Source organism: Columba livia, chromosome 2 (genome assembly GCF_036013475.1).
Source record: "Columba livia isolate bColLiv1 breed racing homer chromosome 2, bColLiv1.pat.W.v2, whole genome shotgun sequence".
NCBI classification, from domain to species: Eukaryota; Metazoa; Chordata; class Aves; order Columbiformes; family Columbidae; genus Columba; species Columba livia.
Genome location: NC_088603.1, coordinates 117,688,156 through 117,709,096, shown reverse-complemented (window position 1 = coordinate 117,709,096; position 20,941 = coordinate 117,688,156). Strand labels below are relative to the sequence as shown.

The 20,941-nt window shown below is 39.9% G+C and overlaps 1 protein-coding gene across 9 annotated transcripts in view; it reads left to right on the top strand.

Annotated features, from left to right (window-relative positions):
* NOL4 (nucleolar protein 4) overlaps nucleotides 1-20,941 on the top strand; it is a 198,256-nt gene that overhangs the window by 165,027 nt on the left and 12,288 nt on the right. For all 9 annotated transcript variants that reach the window (XM_065053439.1, XM_021292056.2, XM_021292057.2 and 6 more), the window contains one exon: nucleotides 20,759-20,939. In XM_065053439.1, the coding sequence (XP_064909511.1) occupies nucleotides 20,759-20,939 (181 nt within the window). The remainder of the gene's footprint in view (nucleotides 1-20,758; nucleotides 20,940-20,941) is intronic.

Here is a 20,941-nt window from a genome sequence, read left to right as displayed (position 1 = left end):
ATATTCTCTTATTTGTTCTCTGATTTTTCAGTAACAATTAAAAAAACAGCCAGAGAGCCATTGAAAGAAAAACAATTCTGAAACTATAGACAGAAGTAAACCAGCTTATTAAAAGGATTTTTCCTTCTTTAATTTGTGGTGTTACTGTCACGGAAGGATTTGGTAGCAGGTACATTTGAGGGGAGAGGTATGTCTTTATTTTTACTTACGGAACTGAAAATCCATAGGCAGAATGGCTCCAGACTGATCATCTTAATTACAGCTGTGATGTTAAATTAACAAAGTTGCCTACAAAGAACAGGTGCTGGGTTCTGCTTCTTTCAGCTCCTTCCTCTTTTTGGCAGTGAGTTCTGAGAACACTCTGGAGGCAGATGCAAATAGTACCAGCCATTTGATTTGGCAAGCAGTAAACTTGCTGGGTTGATGTGGCTTTGGTGCTTGCAAAACTATTTGTGAATTCAGGATAGATTTGCTGAATAGTTTTGGCTGGGAAAAAATATATGGGAATATGTGTAAGGTAGCTTCATAAAACTTACAGTGAGAAATTCCACCCCTGCAGGATGGAATAGTTAAGTCATTAGAGAAGTAAAAAATCTTGGTTCTATCCCCAGTTCCATTGAAATGTAATTATTTATTCTCAGTTTGTGACGTTAACAAAGCAGACTGAGAGCAAAGCATTCCAGAATGTTTCTGAGTGGTATATTGAACACACACTACTATGCTCGGTTCTTGTGCCGAGATGGGAAGTGGATCTCTATCGTCACATCCAAGGAGAGTGCCTTATAGGTAAAAAGGCTCTCCTTCTCATCTTCCAATTTTTCTCCTTTTATTTAGTTTTAAATTTCCTTTACTTTTTGTACGTGTATCCAAAATGAATTATTTTAAATTTTTTTTCTTAAATAGAGAAAGGTTGGAAAAGTTTGGTTCAGTATGTTGTTTTTACAGTTCCATAGCTCTTAAAAACAAAAATGTAACCTTGTTTTCTTGTTAACATGGCTCTACTTTTCCTTTTTAAATATAAATTTCCAAGACTGGGCATTATACCAATGGGTGGACTCAGGCTTTGAGGACCCTTCAATTGAAATTTGGGAGGAGGAAAGGGGAAATAAGATTTGGATAATGAAAATTACCACTTCATAAGTTATATCAAGAGATCTTCTAATGGAGGACAAGCATTAGACAGTCCTGGAAGGTGGATTGTTAAAATAATCCGGTAAGAGCACTCGTTCTGCGCTTGCCCTTAGAGCTGAAGGGATGCTTTGCATTAAAGCTGCCTTATTCCTGCATACAGCCCAGTGATGATCTGCCTTTTATTCTCCAGAGAGGTGATCTGCCCCAAAGTGAGGTGTGATTTGCATTCTCACCACAGAATATTACCTATAAATTGTGAGTGTATCAAGAACACTGGGAGTGTTGTGCCCTATCCTGAAGATAAGAAAAAACTTGATCAGCTTCCTGAATTCCTTTTCTTGTCTTGTTTGTGCTTCTTCCTTCTCTTCTCCATTGTTCCTCCTCTCCTTGGCACAGCGCATGAGCAGGACATTCTGAGCATGCCGCATGTACGACCCTAATGGAGATCTGTACTTTGGTAAAAGAATTTGAATTTCCAAACAAAATATGGTTTTGCCTACAGTGTTTGTTTAACAGTGGTTTGATGAAAAACCATCTCAATTATTGCTCAGCAAAAAGAAACAGCTTAAAAGTCAAAACTGTGTAAACTTCTAATAGCTCAGTTTTTCTTTTGAACAGATATTGACCATGCTCATGCCTATTAGCTGTTTCTTTCACAAGTATTAAACATAAGAGGTTGGCTTTATATACTTATAAGCCTGTGCACAGATTTGTTATGTCTTCAGAAGAAACCTCTTCAACTGTGTGTGTGTTTATTCCCACACAAATAGTGCATCTTATTAATGACTTTTTAGAAGTATTTCCAATAGCTGCAGTGCTCAATATAACCCTGATCTAGTGAAATTAAGTCTGATAAGTCTGAAGCAGGAAGAAGCCATCCTTCTACCTGTAGACCTTAAATTCCACTCACTTGATCTTTGTATTTCCTCACTCAAGGATGAAAATTTCTGCCTGTAAAAAACCAATTTTAAAAGTAAGTTACTGAAAACTGGTCTCACTGGCATCAATTCTGTATTTTCAAAATAATTCTTTTTCAATGTGATCTTGTCTGTTGGGAAACTAGTGACTTCCCATAGTTTTTAAAACTGCAACAATAAAATCATTGTCTGTTTCTGAGGCTTCTCTGTGAGGAATATAAATGTGTTTACTAGGTCATGGTAGCTTGGACTATAATGCTTTGCCTGTCTGACTGTTTTAGATGATACTCATGTGCTCTCTTTAACTACAGTGCATTTTCATTATCTTGAGATCATGCTCTGTTAGTTGGCCAGTAGCTTAAGTGCCTTGAAATTACATATTTGGTACCTATTACCTGAATGAAGAGTTCTGTTGCTTCCACTTTTTTTTTTTTTATTATTCTGTCTGACATTAAAAGTAATTTATTCCCTCCCATAAATTGTATAGATCTGTACACTGAAATTGTGTAAGTTTACTACTGCCAAACGGTAAAATGCTTGTGAACTACACTGGGCTGGTTTTGGTTGATCTTTCCACAGTCCAGGTCGAGCAGTGGGCACAGAGGCAATGCAGCACTTTTGTGTTGCTCTCCAAATCATCTCTGCTTAGTCTGAATACTGAAAAAGGGCAACTCCAGTCTTGTATTTTGAGGGCTTTTTTCAAGGCAACTGATAGAAAATGTAGAAACAGTAATTGGATTGAACTTCTATGACTTGCTTCATTCAGAGATAGAAGAGACATTATCTGAAATCTTAAGATCTCCCATGCTTCTGAGTGATATCTTGGGATGCTTTTCTGTGACAATCCTTCAAGATCTTTATTACAACTCTAGCAACATTTAGGGTGAAGCACTTGCACTGAAGTGGAGGTTCTGGACTAGTATCAAGCAGGGAGCCATGAAACAAATTAAGCAGAGCTAACATTCAGCCCGTTTTACATGCATTCATTACACATGGTGAATAGGATTACTTCTTTTGTTGTGTCCTTCGCTTTACAAAGTTGTGTCTTGGTTGGGGAAAAGAGAAATGGTTAAATAAGTAGAAAAATCTGGGAAAATTCATCCAGCCGTTACTGTCCTGGGTGGTGAGCAGAGGCTGGGATGGCTGTTTTGTGGGCTACCTCGGCTCTGCGGCTCTGCTTGTCATCTGTCACAGAAGTGGAAGTTTCACTTTAAGAGCTTAACCATTGTTAGTCTCTGCTTCTTCCAAACAGGTGTGTGTGTGGTGGGGTTTTTATAAATCCTTGTCACAGAACAGCCTGGAGCAGTGGTGGGCCGTGGTACTCTTTGGAAAGTGGAGGTGGATTAGTCTTGCTGCTGTCCTGTCTGAAATCAAAAAGCCCAATGAAAATTAATCAAGAGTAGATCTAAGAGGAAATAGTAGTTTATATATGTTAATATATGAGAGGACCTGCCCTTTGTTTTTGCTAAGGAAGATGAAAAGGTAAAATCTTTCTTTGGAAAAGCAAATAAGAGTGGTAGTAGCAAAAAATTGCCTTCACCCTTATTTGGACACAAGTGGTTTTTATAACAGCTGCCATTTGCATCATTGTTGAGTTGTTTAGAATTTATTCTTTTGCATGCTGTCATGTTGCAAAATTTACAAATGAGCATTTTTTTTCTAATTGAAATAAGTTTTTGGTGATCAAGACAAAGTGTGAGCACCTGGGAGTGAGGATGAATATTGGAGCAGGAAAAGCACCGCGTCATAGAATACCTGTCTGTAGAAGTGTATTAACCTTTTTATGTACGTGTCATGTATAGTTAGCCAGATCGTTTAGAAAATAGATGTAAGTTCATTGGCACCATGTGGTTTTTACTAGTTAGGAATCTGGGCCTTTGAGAATTCATTATTGTATTTGTAGATAGGAAAGTAGTGGTCAGATATGACCACAAAGCTGTGGACTGGATTCTCTTCTGCACTCTGTCCATGTTGTTTTAGCAATCTGACCTTTATTTTAGCAAGCAATGTCATCAAAGGGCTACCACGGCATGCAGAGTTTTTTGGGTAGTCAAAGGTGCAAGCTACATATACTTGTCATCCTTCTGCCCCAAGTAATCAGACATGCAATGTATGATTCTCTTGTAGTTACATAGCAAATGACAAGTTGAGCCCAGAGAGAGCTGAAGCTTGGAGGAAAATGAAAGTTGTCTTACATATCTCCTGTCCTAACAAAGGTATTTCTCAGCCAGAGCAGGTGCTTTTTAAGTTAGTAGGCTCTTCACAGAGTGCTTGTCAGTCAGTATTTTCTAGAATATACGTGATAAGAAAAAGGCTTTCTGCATTTTCATGTTTTAAAAATGGGAATTTTAAGGATAGAGTTTATTTTCATTCCAGAGACTAGCTGAAAATAACAAGTCAGACAACTGTATAGTCTGACAAAGGTGTTGTCCTCATGCCTTCACTGCACAGACATCAGAATATAATACTTTTCTTGTAAAATTTGTAATTTCTTTAGTTTGATTTAATTCAGCTGTTTGTTATCACTATTTACAAGGCAAATGGGAGGCAATACAATGAAGCTATTAGGATATGTGTATGTCTCCATGTATGCATGACAGACAATTTCCCTTTCACTGAGCAAACTAGTTATATGCAGACTAACTTTAATTCTTCACATGAGATCATATTTGGAGATGGCTGCAAGACAACTTTGCAGTTCCAAGAGTATTACTTGCTTCATCTCTATTTCTGCCTTAATTATGTCACTCTCTGCTAGGCATCTGAAAAAAGTTCCCTCAGTATAAATGTTAAATGTCTTTTTGTTGTTGTTGTTTTTCTTTTTTAATCATAGGGTTAAAAGATATGATGTAAGATTAGGATAAATGTGCAGGTTATAGTTCTGAGTCTTATGGAAACTCCCATTTTTTTTTAATATAAAAGCTAAACTCAGTAGAAAAAAAGTCTTTGATTATTTGAGCTTTTCAAGTTGATAAGAACAAATCTAGATACTGTGCACAGACTAGCATGCACTATAATGCCATGAAGAAGTTCTTTATGATAAACACTGAACACACTTTTTAAGAAACCTCTCATCAAGATGACAGCTATAATTTTTTTCCCTGCTGTGATTTGTAAACAGGCAAATTAAATATCAATAATCATTGTGGTGGAGTGAAAGATAATATCAAACCCCCAAGGAAGAGAGAGTTTAATGATCCCAGGTTTACACTGATGAACATAAATGAACATAATTTGCAAATAGGTACTTTAAACACATTCTTCACCCCCATTCTAATTTGAGGGATAAAAGGAAGACAAATGGGATAAAAGGAAGACGAATGTAAAGTTTTCAGTGCTTCAGTAGCATATGACTAGGGTGTTAAGAATATTACAACATTTAGTAATTCTAACAATATTGCTTTTAGCTGTTCGAGTAGTAGGGCTACCGTGGCTACTAGGTTTCTGAGAAAGCAATTATGGCCTAGGTACATATGCTGGAAGCTGACCTGGCATTTGCCTCTGGATAGTTGTCATAGCAGCAACCTGAATAGAGCAGCTTGAAACAAGTGCCGGTTGCAGGCTGGATGCAGGTCCTGTGCTAATGCAATACATCTGAATATTAATAAAAGTGCATATGTACTGCCACTTGGAAATCTTTGCTACTGTGTTTCCTTCCATTTATATCTAATTGCTAAATGTTAATTTTTAAAGAAATTGGGATTTGTGAGGAGATGTTAATGATCTTCCTCCACACAATTTCTGGTGCTATTTCTCTGCATGTAATAGGAGGCTGACCTAAAGAAAGACTCTTCAAGTACAGTTTTATTAAAAAAAAAGTCTGGCTGTTGCAGACCAGGAACATTTTGTATCTCTGTTAAGATGGAAGGAAATTACTGGTGGACAAATTACAGGTAACTGTGAAACTGTTTTGGAAGAAACTAATTAAAAATCTGAATTGCAGTGAGGGCATGGACCTCCATTTCAGGATCACCATCTCTGGCTTTCAGCAGTGAGGGGGAAGAGACCTTAAACCTTCACATTTGAGGACAGAGAAGTTGTGTTTCAGCTGTGCCGCTTACTGCACAGCTTCTACATCTTGACACACTGAGCAGTTGATTCCTTTATCACTCTTCATGCAGCAGGAAAGAAGGAAGAAGGAGATACATTTGTGTCCCCTTGTGTATGTTGTTGTTCTCTTTCCTGATCAGTGCATACTGCAGCTCCCAGGAGGAAGGAAGAAACAAATTGTAGGGTTCTTAAATGCTCTCTTTATTCTGTTTATATGATGTGTTTTTGTATTGAGGGCAGATTTGGACAATATTGGTTACAAAGCAGAGAGTTATGCAAAAATATCTCTCAGAGGAGGCTGGAGAATGCCTTGCTGAGGCAGTGCTGCTGTGGCAGAAAGCTGCGAATTTAGAGGAAGCATGAAGAAGAGGTTTTGTTTCACGGACATGGAGTCTTTGCCACAGCTATTCAGTATGTGGGAAGAGTATATCAACTATACATCCTTGTTAGAGGTTGAGGAGAAAGCATCAGGAGTCCCTTCCTCTTGGGTGTCACAGAGCCTAATTTGCTCTGGAGGATGGGAAAGGCACATCTGGGGCCATGTCCTCTCTCTGCTATATATTTACATCAGACCTGAAAAATTCAAACTCAAAGTTATTTTGACTTCAGAATGAGAGGCATGTGGCATCTTAGATGATATAAAACAGCAAAAGGAAGCGGATAGTTCACTTAACATAAAGTAAACAATTAGAAACCGGAATCCCAAAAACCACAAAAGGCAAAAGTAGTTTTAACTTGTAAAGAGCTCAATGCCTCTTACACTACAGAAGATTTATTAATAATAGCTTTTTGTATTCAGACATCTCTTTGTGATTTAGCATTTAATAGGGAATTCTGTACGTCAGTACTTTATCCTTTTTTATGTGTTCAAAATGATCACTAAGATAACTGCAAGGTCCTTGGATACCCACATGCTAGTTTGCATTTCAGGCCTTGTTCACTTCCATCATTTCCCCACCTAACGATTATTTTACTTCTGAGCTGGTCTTTGGTTTGCTTTTGTGGTTTCAAATGGTATGCTTTAACCACTGAGGCACAAAATGTTATGCAGGCACCATTTAGCTGCTTGTGGATTATTGTCAAGAGATCAAATTATGTACTAGTATTGGGAAACTTTGCTTCCTACCCAGAATGCACTGGCCACATTGTCAAGGAGGGGAAAATAAGTGGTGTGCATTGTAATTTTAAATCCTGCTGCCTTTCAAGTCAGTGGTAAAATTCCTGTTTTCAGCAGTGCTGGGTATGGTTCTGTTATTAGCAGATGCAGCTGGAAGGGTCTGCTGAGTATCACAGGGCAACCCCCCTCCCTCCATGCTGCAGCCCAACCTACATTAAATTTGCTACATCTGTTGGAAAGGAATAATGTGCAAGGCATGCAATTGCAAATAATTTCATGCCTTGGATTTACAGTGAGGCCCTAAGGTGAGCAGCTAATTTTTCACCTCAACACAGAGATCATTAAATTAGAAAATGCTTTATTTTTCAAGGCTCTTCGTGCTGAGCATATATGGTTGAATTTCAAGCTGCTGGTTTCAGAGAACACTTTAAGCACTCTGAGCTGCAATAGGATCTTGAATGTGAAGTAAAATTGATGCCAGTGTAAGTGTTCTATTCTACAGTTTGATAAAGCTGAAGGCTCAGAAATAGAGCGTTGGGTTGTTTATTGGACAGGAACTTTTAAACAACCTTCTCCCCCTTCCTACCACAGGGGGAATGAAAATGAACAGGGACCAGAACAGCCTGTGTCTTTAATATCCATGTCCTGTAAAAGGGGACAAAGAGGAAAGGCTGGTGGAAATGTAGATATAGAAGTTTTCTCCTCAGGTGTAGGAGATGGAGGTTTTGGAGTCCGGGTTTTTCTTCTTCCAGCTCCCATGTTTAAAGCCAGGAAAAGAAAGCATTTTGCTTATCCCTTCCTTTCATATGGCAAGAATATATTGAATGTCTTTCAGATGTTTCTAGCATAGAGACAAGCATGTTATAAGCATGATTTTGTCTTTCCTTTCCTATGTTTAGCTAATGACTTGATTGTACACACCCTCCTGTGTACAGCGCAGGCAGGGAATAATGTTTCTGGTGAGTAAATCCCTGTTATCATGCCGAGTGTGGGCCAGTTTAATGAAATCAATGCAAACCCGGTGTGCATGCGCAAACTCTTATTTTTCAAGAGTGGCATATTTTTGTTTTGGTTAATGAATTAGTAGATTTAGAAGACTTTAAACAATCATAGATTACTCCCGGTTGCACAATGGTTTCAGATGTATTCCTCCGTTAGAACAGTGCAATTCTCCATGCAGAAAATGTATGTAGAAATGTATGCACAGACTGCCTATGTTTGGTAGCAGGAACATGTTTGTGATTCAACAACTGGCTTGATGTCTCTAAACTAAATTTAGAAACATATTTTTCTAAGAAAACAAAAAAGGAGAATGTAGCAAGCTGTGGGAGCAAGAGCCCGAGTGCATTGCCTGGGAGCAGCACCAGCTGCTGAAGAGACAAGGCACAGGGCAAGGCAGCCAAGCAGGCTGCGGCCAGCAGCCCAGGCATTGTGCCAGAAGAATCCTCCCCTGAAATGAGAATATTTGGGGAACAGATTTGTACTGCAGTGCACAAATTTCATGCTTATTACTCATGGTATTTCGTACTGAACTTTGGTTTTACTGTCTCCATTAATGAAGCAAATCAGAAAGTACGTCCTCCAAAGGCCAAAGTGCATTTCTCTGTTTCTTCCAATGGCTTGTGCTACTCTGGTTTGACGACTGGGGAATCAAAAGGCCATAACCCAAAGCATCACTTCTTATCTACTGAATCTTTTAAAATGCAGAACCCTCACAGTACTGAAGTTAAAGGATGTGCACCAAGTTCTGTCAAAAATTTAGAGCAGATCTTCTTCAATAGCAAGACATTTTCTTCCTAATAAATGGTTTGAGACAGGGTGGGGAGGTCAGGGTTTTTTTAATATACCTTTGTTTTTTAAATATTTTTTCTATTTTTTTGTTTTAAGCTGTAAAAGTCAAGTAGTACCTGGAGCAGTGTTGACAAAACAGACATCCTGCATTGAATTACTAGAAAGAATTTTGGTTTTGAGAAACCTGAAGTTCAAATTTTAACACAGATTTCAAATAAAATTATTAGCAACCAAATGTATCAAACACATCTTTAAAATATCTGAACCTACTGTTGAAAACAAGAACCAGTTATTAAGTGCATGCAAAAAAATAATCACTAACAGACAAGAAAGCTGTTTGTTTTTTTTTTTTTAAAGACAGCTATCTATAACTCCCACTAGAATTTACTTTTGGAAGATACACAGTGCTATAAATATGGCAATAGGCTGGAATCTCCAGTGCACTTGTTTTTTTCCATTTCAAAGCAGAACACACAGACATTTTTAATTAGTTGGAACTGAGGAAGTTAATTCAACATTAACCTCAAATGCTTCATGTCTAGGCTGTCATCTTTTGTTTTTAAATGAAGAATAATTTAATTTAGAATCCAATATAAAGTGCTTTGGTCCATTCCCACTGCCACAGAGTCCAGTATATGTGATATTAACAGAAAATGTGTGGCAGAAGAGAAATAGGTAAAAACACTCAGCAGTCCAAATTATACCCCATAATTTTCCAATGAAGTCTTTTTCATTAGTTGCATCTCTGCACCCCAGAACTAGCAGGTGTATGGAAAGCTGTTTTGTGTCAAGAAAATATGCTGTTGGTGGTGGGAGTGATATCAGCTGTAATGCAGTAGACGAAGAGACCTATAGTGGGAGGTTTAATTATGTTGACCGTGATAATATTGTAGTAATAAATCTGCAAAGCTGGCACAAGCATTGCTCTGATACTCCCACACACTTTCCTCTGCATGCTCCCTAAACATTTGATTCATGAGTTTAAAATTTTCTCTGTTGGTGCTCTGGTGCCATACTCCTCCTGCACTGAACACAATGATGCTGATCCAGCCCATGGTAGTCACTAAAAAATGGCACGTTTGCAAGGGGGAACAGAAATGTTTCTCCCTATAGGAGTGCCTCACTGACATAATTTCTGGAGAACAGTACACATAAATATGAAAAACGCAGAGAAAAATGCTTGATTGTGATCATAAAAGTGGAGCTGCCTCAGGCAAATTAGGGCTTGTTCTGAATGAGAGGAATACAGCGCAATGGAGGAATTTCTCACACTTTGCATCCTTGTGGTTCAGCAGTAAGTACTGTTACGCCTTTGTCATCATGCATCAATTTCAGCAATACATCGATTTGTTCAGCACCATCACCTGCAGGCAAAACTGCGCTTGGGATGGGGAAATATGACATTGTTGTCTTGCTGTTTATGTTGTTTCTGTTTGGAAGAAAGGTCAGATATTCCGATTCCTCCATTTGTACTGCCTGTCAATGAAGAAGCAGCAAAAAACATGTACCCGTGTTCTGCTGCAAGATGCTGGCCGCTGCAAAGAAATTGGCTTTGAAAGGACTAGAGGGGTTATGCAGCAACATAAAAATGAACATAACATAACCTGTACTTCATTTCTACTGAAGTTTTAACTTGTTTTTCTTCAGATTTTTAGCTAATTTAATTTCAGCAGGGGCATCGTAGGCCCTGGAGTTTGTGATGCGGTCCTTCACTTTTGGGATCAGGCACACACCAAAGGAGCTCTCTTAGGAGCAAGCTTAGCCAGCCTGCTCCCGTGGTCCTGTGCCTTAAGCTGTCTTAGGCTGAGAGTTCTGTGGAGGTAGCTCGGGAAAGGGAAGGGTCCTTTCGTATTCTCTGGCTCCATCCTCTGCACCAGGCTGAAGGAGTTGGTGATGTAGTCTCCCATGGGAAACTGGATTTCATTGGAAGGAAAATCTTGGCTGAGAGTGGGTGGGGAGGTACAAATAGAGGAGGTGGAGATTCTCAAGGTTGGCTATTGAAACAAGGCCTAATCAGTAACTTATGATAAGGCCCAAGGCAAGGTCCATGCTGTGCTGTTCTTTAAGTCAGAGTTAAAATCCACCTTTGTCTTCTGCCTGTTCTGACAGGAAGAAATTCTCCATGAAGCCTAGGCCCTGACAAATCTCTCTGCTGGTACAATGAGAAGGAGCAAAAGTTCTACCTGGCCCCTCTTCTCTAGTGTTCCTGTGCAAAGCAGAAAATGGTGGCCCTAAAGATTCTTCTGCTCTTTGCATGGTACCTGTGTCCCTTTGTCTGAGTTTGGACCACTTTCTCTATGAGAAATTTCACATATACTTTGTGAAATATGCCATGACCGCAGAGGAGTTTTGCCAAAACTCAAAGACATTGGCACAGTTTATGTGTTCAAACCAGGTCCAGTTCTGCCTCTTACATGCCATGGCTGTTTGTAATCTTGTGCTGGCCGTCACTGGACACATCATTTAAAACTGCACTGAGGAAGTCATTGCTGCGCATGCAATGTGCAGTACAGTCTTGCACTATGTGCCTCTCTTCTGTGTTGAGACAACTTTCATATAATAGTGGTGAAACCATTAGCTAACTAAATTTTTCATACATTAAAATTGTCTAGATAAATAGGGCGCATGACTATATCCAATATAACTTATGAAATATCTTATGAAGGGTGATAGCTGCACCCTAAGGCAAGAACAGCAGGAGCTATAGAGAAAGTTAACTTGCAGGACGCTTTCTGTCATTAGTCCACCTCAAATGTAATTGCTACATTGAGTTACACTTTTCAGCATACCTTTGCCCCTGGTGCAGAAAGGAACACCACAGAAAGTATATTTTAAAAAGCAGCTATCTAGAACATCAGTAAAGAACAGTAAGTTTATCTCTAGATAAACAGAAAAAGATATGTGCTATCCTTTTCCATTTGGACAGAGGGAAACATGATCCTTTAGAAGAACCCAGTTTCTCTTTCCCCAGTTACTTTGCATCCCAGTTATCTATGTAGGAATAGCTCTTCTGTGTCTCCATGCCCAACCAACAACACCAGAGACCTCTAAAAGCTCATATTGCTCTTCTGCTATCACAGTGGATAATGAACTGGCTAAATCTGACAGGCTATGAAAAATGACCCCTCTGCTTTGCTATTGCTCCAAAAAAAATTGTTCTCTGACAACTCCTTACAACAGCCATCTGAGAACCTCTTCCAAAAAAGTTTTCTGTTCGGCAGGTGAAGTGGCAGAGGTGAAAAAAGTAAGACTCAAACACTCCAATGTGAAAATGCTAACCTTTTATTTAAGGTTAACATACCCATTCCATTCCATAAGTAATGTGTCATTCTATCAGATATGCAGAAGGCTGAAGTTCATTTTTCTCTGTTCTACACAACAGCACCTTTTTGTTTTGATTTTCTTTTTCCATGTCAGTCTCATGCTTTCATTCTTTGTTGAACACTGGTTAGTGTCATTTTTGATGCCTGGTGACAGCACTGATGCTGGCAGTTCGTGTCAGTGTTAATAACCTGAAAGCAGAAGGAACCTACTGCCCTTCCAATCAGAAACTGAAGCATTGTTGTTTCTTTTCTTGGCTCTCTACTTTGTGTCAGAAGGACAGTTTGGAGGCCCTTGAACTCTTGGCAGCTAACTTAATATTTGTATAGACGTTCTTCAAGTTCCCACATGGCTATTGGCATTACAGGGATTTCAGATGCCTAACTGGACTCTGTGTTACACCTGATTTACCTCAATTAGATTGTATCAATATTTGCTCAACATCTAAAAAAATATATATATTTTTTTTCTAAAATATGAAAACTATTTTGATACTGGACTTCATAGCAAAATCAGTACCCAGACTTCTGGCAGCAACATGTTCAATACAGTTACATCTGCATGCTAGGAGCACTTTTTCCTATAATGTTACATCTATGCCAGAAAATTCTGCACTGAGACTGATGTGCTCTCCATGTAATGATGAGATGACAGACAGACTCAAGGAGGGTGGGACACAGGGTGTGCACTCCTGAGTCACAGGCAGGGGAAAGGCAGAAATCTCTGGCTGTTTAGGAAGGGGACACCTTCCAGACCCTGCAATGGGAACCAAGAATCCCATGGCTCATCTTGTTTTAAATGCCCTGCCCTGTGAGGATGGTGATGGCCCCTTACCCTGGCAGCTGCTTCCGTGAGCAGGAGCCAGAAAACTCTAATCTGAGACTGATGTCTCTCCAGTAATGATGAGATTATAGACTCACAGTTAAAGCATGAATGTTCAGCTTAGCTGGAATACCCAGTTCCAACTGAGCTACAAATTCAGTACTATGTCACCCAAGAACAGGCTTTCTCGTTTTTTTACATACTTGATGTAAGTAAGGAAAAGTGAAGAAAATAATGCAGAGAGAGTGGCAGAGAAAAACATGGTCTAGATCTGATGACAGAGGGTGGGAAACAGAAAGTTCTTTACAAGAGGATAAATATTGTGCATGCCTGAGGACAGCAATTATGGCCCTCTTGATTTTACTGCTAAGTCCACCACTGAATTATAAAAACACTTCCCAATCTAAAGAATATCTGGTGTTAGTTCTGTGATATTATTTGACTTTGTGTTTTATTTTAGCCAGTTTGCTAAAATTTATTGTTAGTACTTCTGGGGGAATCCTCAGGGGTCTTTCTGCTGGTTGTGCGTAGACCTCATCCATAATTCTAGTGCCTTATTCCTTGCTGAAGACCTGGAATGCTGTTCATGAAAGACAAGTAAACTTAAAGGGGAAGGACTCTGTCCAGAGGTGCAATTGTTTTTTAAATCTGTCTGTCCTGATGATTTTGGACAACAGGTTGTGGGACTGTCAATGGATGCATCATTTTAATGAATACTGTAACTAGCCTGAGAGGTGGAGAAATACCCAAAGATAGATATCTGGATGTAAATATGTATATAAAAATATAGATATCTGTCTTTGAAAGTTACCAGATAATACCTTTGCCCCTCAAATAAAAGATATCTGTGGTATGTTTGAAATATTTTGCTAAACAGACTATCAAGATTCTAGCAATGGGTCTGGCATGATGAGGTAAAATCTCAGGTAGCTGTTAACTTTGGATGAATGATCCCTCAATATAGGAACCAGGAATTTTGTAGAACTGTATTCAAAATAGTTTTGAGGTATGAAAGCATGATGCAGCATGGCAAACAGGTCACATGAATTAACTTCTGTGCACAAATTCGCCAGGGAACCTGTAGCAAATGCTTGGCTTTTCTCTCTGTGAGTACTGAAACTCTGCTGACTTCAACTGAAAATCTGGCTTTTGCTCTCTGTGTTGTAAGAGAAATAAGGCTTGCTGGAGGAGGTTGTATCTTTTATTAGATCAGCTTTTGGGCACAGAACTTCTTCCCCTGATTTAAGAAAAAGTATTGCTTGTTCTACAAACCTTACCTTGCCTCCGTGCTTAGATCACAGCTGTAAGAACACCTCCTGCAATATTAAAATGTGTTGTCTTTTTAAAGGACTATAAATATTCAGTACTTTAAATATGAAGGTCAGCCAATACAAAGGACTACTGTGAAACTTCATTTGGATTCCAAACTCAGTGAATTATGTAGATCTATTTCATTTCATTCAGGCCTCCCTAGTCTTGAACAGGTTTTATTTAGTGAGTAGTAATCCCAGCACAAACCTTAGTAACTGGAGAGAGAAGAAAGAATGTGCAATGGAAAACAAAACTGAAATGAAAACACACATCCGTCATTTGCAGAAACCATCTACCATCACTAAGCACACTGAGTCAACAGACTTACTGCAGTGTTAAAGGAAAATTTAGCCTACTGTGATGTGTCAAAATAACGTTTAGCTGTCTAGGCTTCCAGGATATTGGTCACAAAATTAAAAGCTGGGTCAAACACTAGAGAATTAATTTAAAGTAATTAAAGCTAATGAAAGATCCAGTGTTCTGTCAGAACAATGTGTGTCATCCAAGCAGTTGGTAGTATCATCATTTATTAAGATTGCCTGACACTTCCCATTAGAATAGTAGGTATGCATTTTGGTGTTAAATTCGTGACCTTCAGTCCCCAGGGACTGCATTTACTGTTCTGTACGTCTTCTGTCTGTTGAACTCATTCAGAGAAAACTTCAGCTATTTTCAACAGTGAGGAAAATGTTTTCTTTTAAGGGCAGTTCGATCTTTACATGTATTTATGATTCCTGAAAAAAAAAAAAGGCTCTGTGTTTGGTCTTGACAATATAGAGCTGTCATTTATGCCGAGGATGTGATACTGGGTATTCATGCTTACATGGTCAAAACATTTTAGTTCCTACATTCTGAGATTATTTGAATTTTGGTGGGTGCACCTAGGAATCTGATCTCAACGTAGAAATGATGGGAAGAGAGTTGGGGCTGTGAATCATGGCAGGAGCAAAGATAAGAAAGGATGAAGGGGAAGTAGATTATGGGATGGGCTCAGATGAGGAAGTGAGTAGCTGAGGCTGGAGATATGAAGGAACCACTCAGATGAATTAAGGAACTAGTGGTGAAAGAGGATCAGATATTACTAGCAAAAAATGTGAGTTGAAAACAGGACCTGCCCTGGCTAATTGTGGAACCTGGCTTTGCTCCCTGTGAATTTTGAGGATTAAAAGACTGACAGGGTTTTGAGGAGAGAGAGAAAATCTTAGATGGGACCATCAGTGGATGTGACACTGATTAAATACGAATTAGGAAAGGGCTTGAGTTGCTGAAGCTGCTCAGGTTTCAGGCACCAAGAGATTTGTTTGGAAAGATTAGGATTTGCTAGGGAAGAAGACTGACATGTAGGGTAGAAGATGAAAGTGGAGAAGTAAGGAGGATGGGAAAAGGAGTCAGGGATTTTGAAGAGACAGTAAGAAATAAGTTCAAAAAGATGGAGCACAGGGTATACATGATCTGGTCATGGGCAGGGAAATGGCAGTTGTCTCCAGGGGCCACCATCTGGGCCCGCAGTGGGAGCCAGGAATCCTGTGGTTCATCCTTTAAGCACCTTGCCCCATGCAGGCGATGATGGATGCTTACAGAATCACAGAATGGTTGGGGTTGGAAGGGACCTCTGGAGATCATCTAGTCCAACCCACCTACTAAAGCAGGTTCACCCAGAGTAGATCTCACAAGAATGTGTCCAGGTGAGTTTTGAATGTCTCCAGAGAAGGAGACTCCACAGTCTCTCTGGGCAGCCTGTTCCAGTGCTCTGGCACTCTCAAAGTAAAGAAGCTTCTCCTCATATTCAGATGGAACCTCCTGTGCTTCCGTCTGTGTCCATTGCCCTATATGCTGTCAGTGGGCACCACTGAAAGGAGTCTGGTCCCATCCTCTTGACACCCACCCTTGAGATACTTATAAACATTTATAAGATCCCCCTCTCAGTCTTCTCTTCTCCAGGCTGAACAGACCCAGCTTTCTCAGTCTGTCTTCATAAGTAAGGTGCTTTAGGCCCCTAATAATCTTCATAGCCCACTGCTGGACTCCCTCCAGTAATTCCTTAACCTTCTTAAACTGGGGAGCCCAGAACTGGATGCAGTACTCCAGATGTGGCCTCACCAGGGCAGAGGAGAGGGAAGAGGCAGCCAGCAGCTGCTTCTCTGTGCAAGAGCTGAGATGGTTAGAGAGCTCACAGCCCTACAGCCCCCTGCAGATTCAGCAGGCTGCCCCATGGCAGAACTTCTGAATTTCTTACCATTATTGTAAAAATTAAGTTACACAAATAGAATCCCGCTCTGTTGTTATGGCTGCAGAGCTCAGGCACTTTATATATTGGGCAGTGCTGGCTGTTGCCAGAATCTTACCTTCTGAAAAGCAGTGATAAAAGTCCTATCTAGTAGGTGTATTGTGAGGATTAATTAGGTATGCTTTGAAAAGTGCTAGATGGTTTTATCATGTGTTTCTATTTATTTTACTTTTGATTCAAAAATCACAGAAATACATTGGTGGGTTCCAAATGGGAAAAATATATGAAACATTATCTCATTTCTTCTAAAGCCATACTACAAGCTATTGAGGCTAAAAAAAACCTTCAAGCACATGAAAGCATGGTTTGTTTTTTCATGTGAATGAATTTTTTTCCTTTGCTGAAAAAATGTGAGACTGTATGCAAATACTGGATCCCTGGCTTGCCTGTCTGTTTGAAGACTAATCTGCACTTGAGTTTTCCTAACCTCAAAGTGTTACTCTAAGAGAAGTGTTTATTGACAAGAACAACATGCAATCCACATTTTTCAGTTTAACATATTAAAGAAGTATCAAGAAACATGAGGCAAAAATGTGTTTGCCTTTTTGTCTCTCTTCTAATTGAGTGGGAAAAAATCACCTTTACAAAGGGCCAGTTAAAAGCTGGTGTTCTAAGAGTTGTCAATCTGGTAGACACTTCAGGTAGACAGCAGGAGTTAAATGCGTATCACCATCTTTGCCAGTTTGGGGACATTACCACTTATATACTTGTTGGAGGACTTCTGTTAGCTTTATGGTCACCTTGCATTGTCAATGTGAGCTGGTCTGCAGACACACTGCTTTTGGGATTTACATTTACGTATTAGCAATGCCTGTTGCTGACAGTGGAGTAAGGGCAATAGCACTGCTCTCTCTTAATGGGAATACACAGCATTTCTGACATCAAAACTCAGTGCAGCACAGATTTGCCAGGGTTTTTTATGTTCACAGGCTATTACTTTTTTGTGTTATTTTGGTGGTGGTGAAGGAGATGGGGAACAGAAAGGAGTGATGGCATTGCTAGAGTTGCTTCCCCGAAGAGTAGACTTTTTGAGAAGAAATGTGTATACTGTCGTGGGGAACAGGAGACTGGGACACTGCTGGTGAGCCTTGCTCTTTGTATCACAGCCATGACATTCTGCAGTAGCATCTGTATTGCTGTGGATGGTATTTCCTCTTAAATTATTCATTAGCTGCTCAGAATATCAGTCAGAGCAGAGCAGGGTTTCTTCAATATACAGGTCATGCAATATTTCATGAAATCTTTTCTTAGTATGTGCCAGCACACCATGACATGCCACGGTGTTGCACGGGCCTGCGATTATTTTGGTACAAAGCTCCCCATACGGCAGCGCAGCCCCAGCCTTGGATTCCCGCACTCAGAGCAGCTTCTGAATTTTGCATTAGGGCATAGCCAGGAGGCAGCAGGGCTAGAAGCCTCCCAGCACAGCCCTTCACTGAAAGGGAACTGAGTCATGCTCCCTTTCTGTTTGCTATCTCTGTAGCTCTCCGAAATGTGCATTTCTTTCCACACAGTGGCACAGCCTCAGCTGCTGCTCCCACCCCAGTTTTGCTGTGAGCCTGGTTGCTAGGAGATGGCAGCTCTGAGTTCAGGCCCCCTCCTCACCACAGCCAGCAAGACCTTGCATCCCAAATTTTCCGCCTCTTCACTGCGTTTTGCAAGAAGCAGCCAGAACTCGGTCTCCCACTTTCTTGGCCACGTGCTCTACCACATGGGCTGGTGCGCACCAAGGTGCCCCCAGAGCCCTGGCCATGCCCTCCGGCCAGGCCCCGCTTGCTGTGCTCTGCTGGAAGCTCAGCGCATCAGCTCTGCAAGAAACTCACCCATAGGCTTTCAGTGCACTGACTGGGGGGGCTCTGGGGAACATGTAAATTCAGGGACAGCAAATTTGTGGTTTCCAGACAGTCGGGTTAAGGAGACAGGCCCTGAGATACTCTGCTCAGTCCTCTTTGTACTGCACCCCTTGAACACAGTCCAGTCTTTGATAAATTTGGAGAAGATCCCTTACCGATCTTTGTGAGAATAAAATACAACTCTGAGTGAGTCTATGGCAGTATCATATGGTTTTAGACATAAGGATGCAGAACATCCTTGGCCTTGAGAGTGTTTAAGATTTGGACAAGGAGTTAAGCTTTGCTGCCAAGGTATAACTTCACTATGAATGAAGTTCTCATGAATATTTTATCTGAGAAAATAATACGTTTTCTCTTACAAGAGACAGCAATGACCTTTGGAGATAAAAGGTAAATGACATTAAAGTCGAATTCCTGGCAAAAATACACTGGGCCTTTGTTTAAATTATTATTACTTAAGAAAATGCATAGAAGTCCAGTTTGGCCAACTCTCTTAAAAATGCAAAGCTTTGCCTTGGCTCATATTAGTGCCCAAGAGGCCTCATTCCGATTGTTTATGGAATTAATCATCTGATGGTTCAGTGTTCTGTATTAAATATTAACATTTCTGTTAATAATATATATACCTTCTCCTGAGTCATCTCAGTTGTGCCCAAGTCTCTTTCACCAACAAATATCTACAAGACAGGGACAATTTCATCTTGGAAAAGTGGTTAGTGTCTTATTTGAGAGGTGGAACCAATGACAACAGGAAAGCAGCTTCAGAATCCTTTTTGCTTCGACACAGAGAGTAGACATTGTTTGAACTACTTGATGCCTCTGTGCTGGTATATACATTCTTATATTTAAGTAAACACTGTAAGAAAGGTTTGACATATTTTATAGCATTGTTGATAAGTTTGGTATATTTAGCAACCATAAAAGGGTTGTGTAGAATAGAGAGACATAAAATGGATAAAATCTTGTACAAAGGGTAGATAATTCTAACAGATAATTTTTCAGTTAACTACTCTGAAAATGTCTGCAAACATTCTCACCTCTGTTTTCTAAATACTGATCTTCTGTAGATCCACTTTGTTTGAAATCACTGAAATATATTTTCATCAGATAAGAGTGTAAAATCAGGCCTAGTTAAAAAAAACACAAACAAAAAACACAAGACGTCTACACATTAAAAGAAATTAAGAAAAAGTTCAAATACATTTGCAGACTAAATCAGAAATTCTGGCACTCAGGTCCCTGTGGTAGGCTGAGCAGTCACACACTGATAGTTTTCCTTGTTTCCAACTACTAAAACACATTAAATCTTCTCTAAATGCTTTTCTTTTTTTCAGTTGCATCATTATGAAAGTTGCCACAGGGGCATTCTGTGATCATGAGTGGAGCTGAGGTGCTCTAAGCAGTAGCTACAGAAAGTGCAGATGGGGAAAAATACACTTTCACCTGAAAGTATCATCTCCTTTAAGGGTAAACTGGAGGGCTATTGTGCTAAATCCTGTTAAATATCATGCAAGCATCTGAGGGGCAAACAGGGACCACTGAGGGGAACTCATGGTGTACAAACAGTTGCTAATTATACACAGATAACAAATGCTTAAAAGTCATGTTTGTAGAGGCATCCTTCCCACTTGGCCCTTGTGTGAATGGACACTCACTCCGCCCTCTGCAAACATAGAAAATGCTGTTTTATTCCACTTCTCTGTTCCTTCTGTCATTTCTGAGTCTGATGCATCAAAAGAAGTAGTTGCTGCATTTTGTATAAGTTTGTCTTATCAAGAAAGATACAATGCTCTGGCTCGGAGAAGTCGCTCCTGTGCTCAGAAATTAATATCTTTTTTCTAGCGGAGTTGGATTTTGCAGGAGATTCTGAGCTCTTCAGGGTAAGAGGATGGATCTCCTCATTTGAGAAGCAGTATGGTTCGCTTGTGGAGCACAAATACATGAATATTCTCAGATTTGTAGGAAACCTGTATTCTCAGTTATTTTCGTTGTTTCTTTTCAGCTGATATTGGGTCAATCAGAAATACATCTGTGCTTGTTTAACATGTATAATGCTTTTTCTGAAAGCAATAGATGTGGAGTCTTACTGATGGAAAAGGCCCTCTTGTGAGAGGTAAAATGTAGCAATAATGCAAAACCTTTGTTTGTTTTTTTTCAGGACGAGGCAGCTCCAGCTGACAAGCAGTACAAACAGGAGCCAGCCCAGGTCACTTACTCAACATCAGCTGTTTCCAGCTCACAGGAGGTGTTGTACATCAATGGCAATGGGACCTACAGTTACCATAGTTACAGAGGGCTCGGAGGTGGGCTGCTAAATCTCAACGATGCTTCTAGCAGCGGT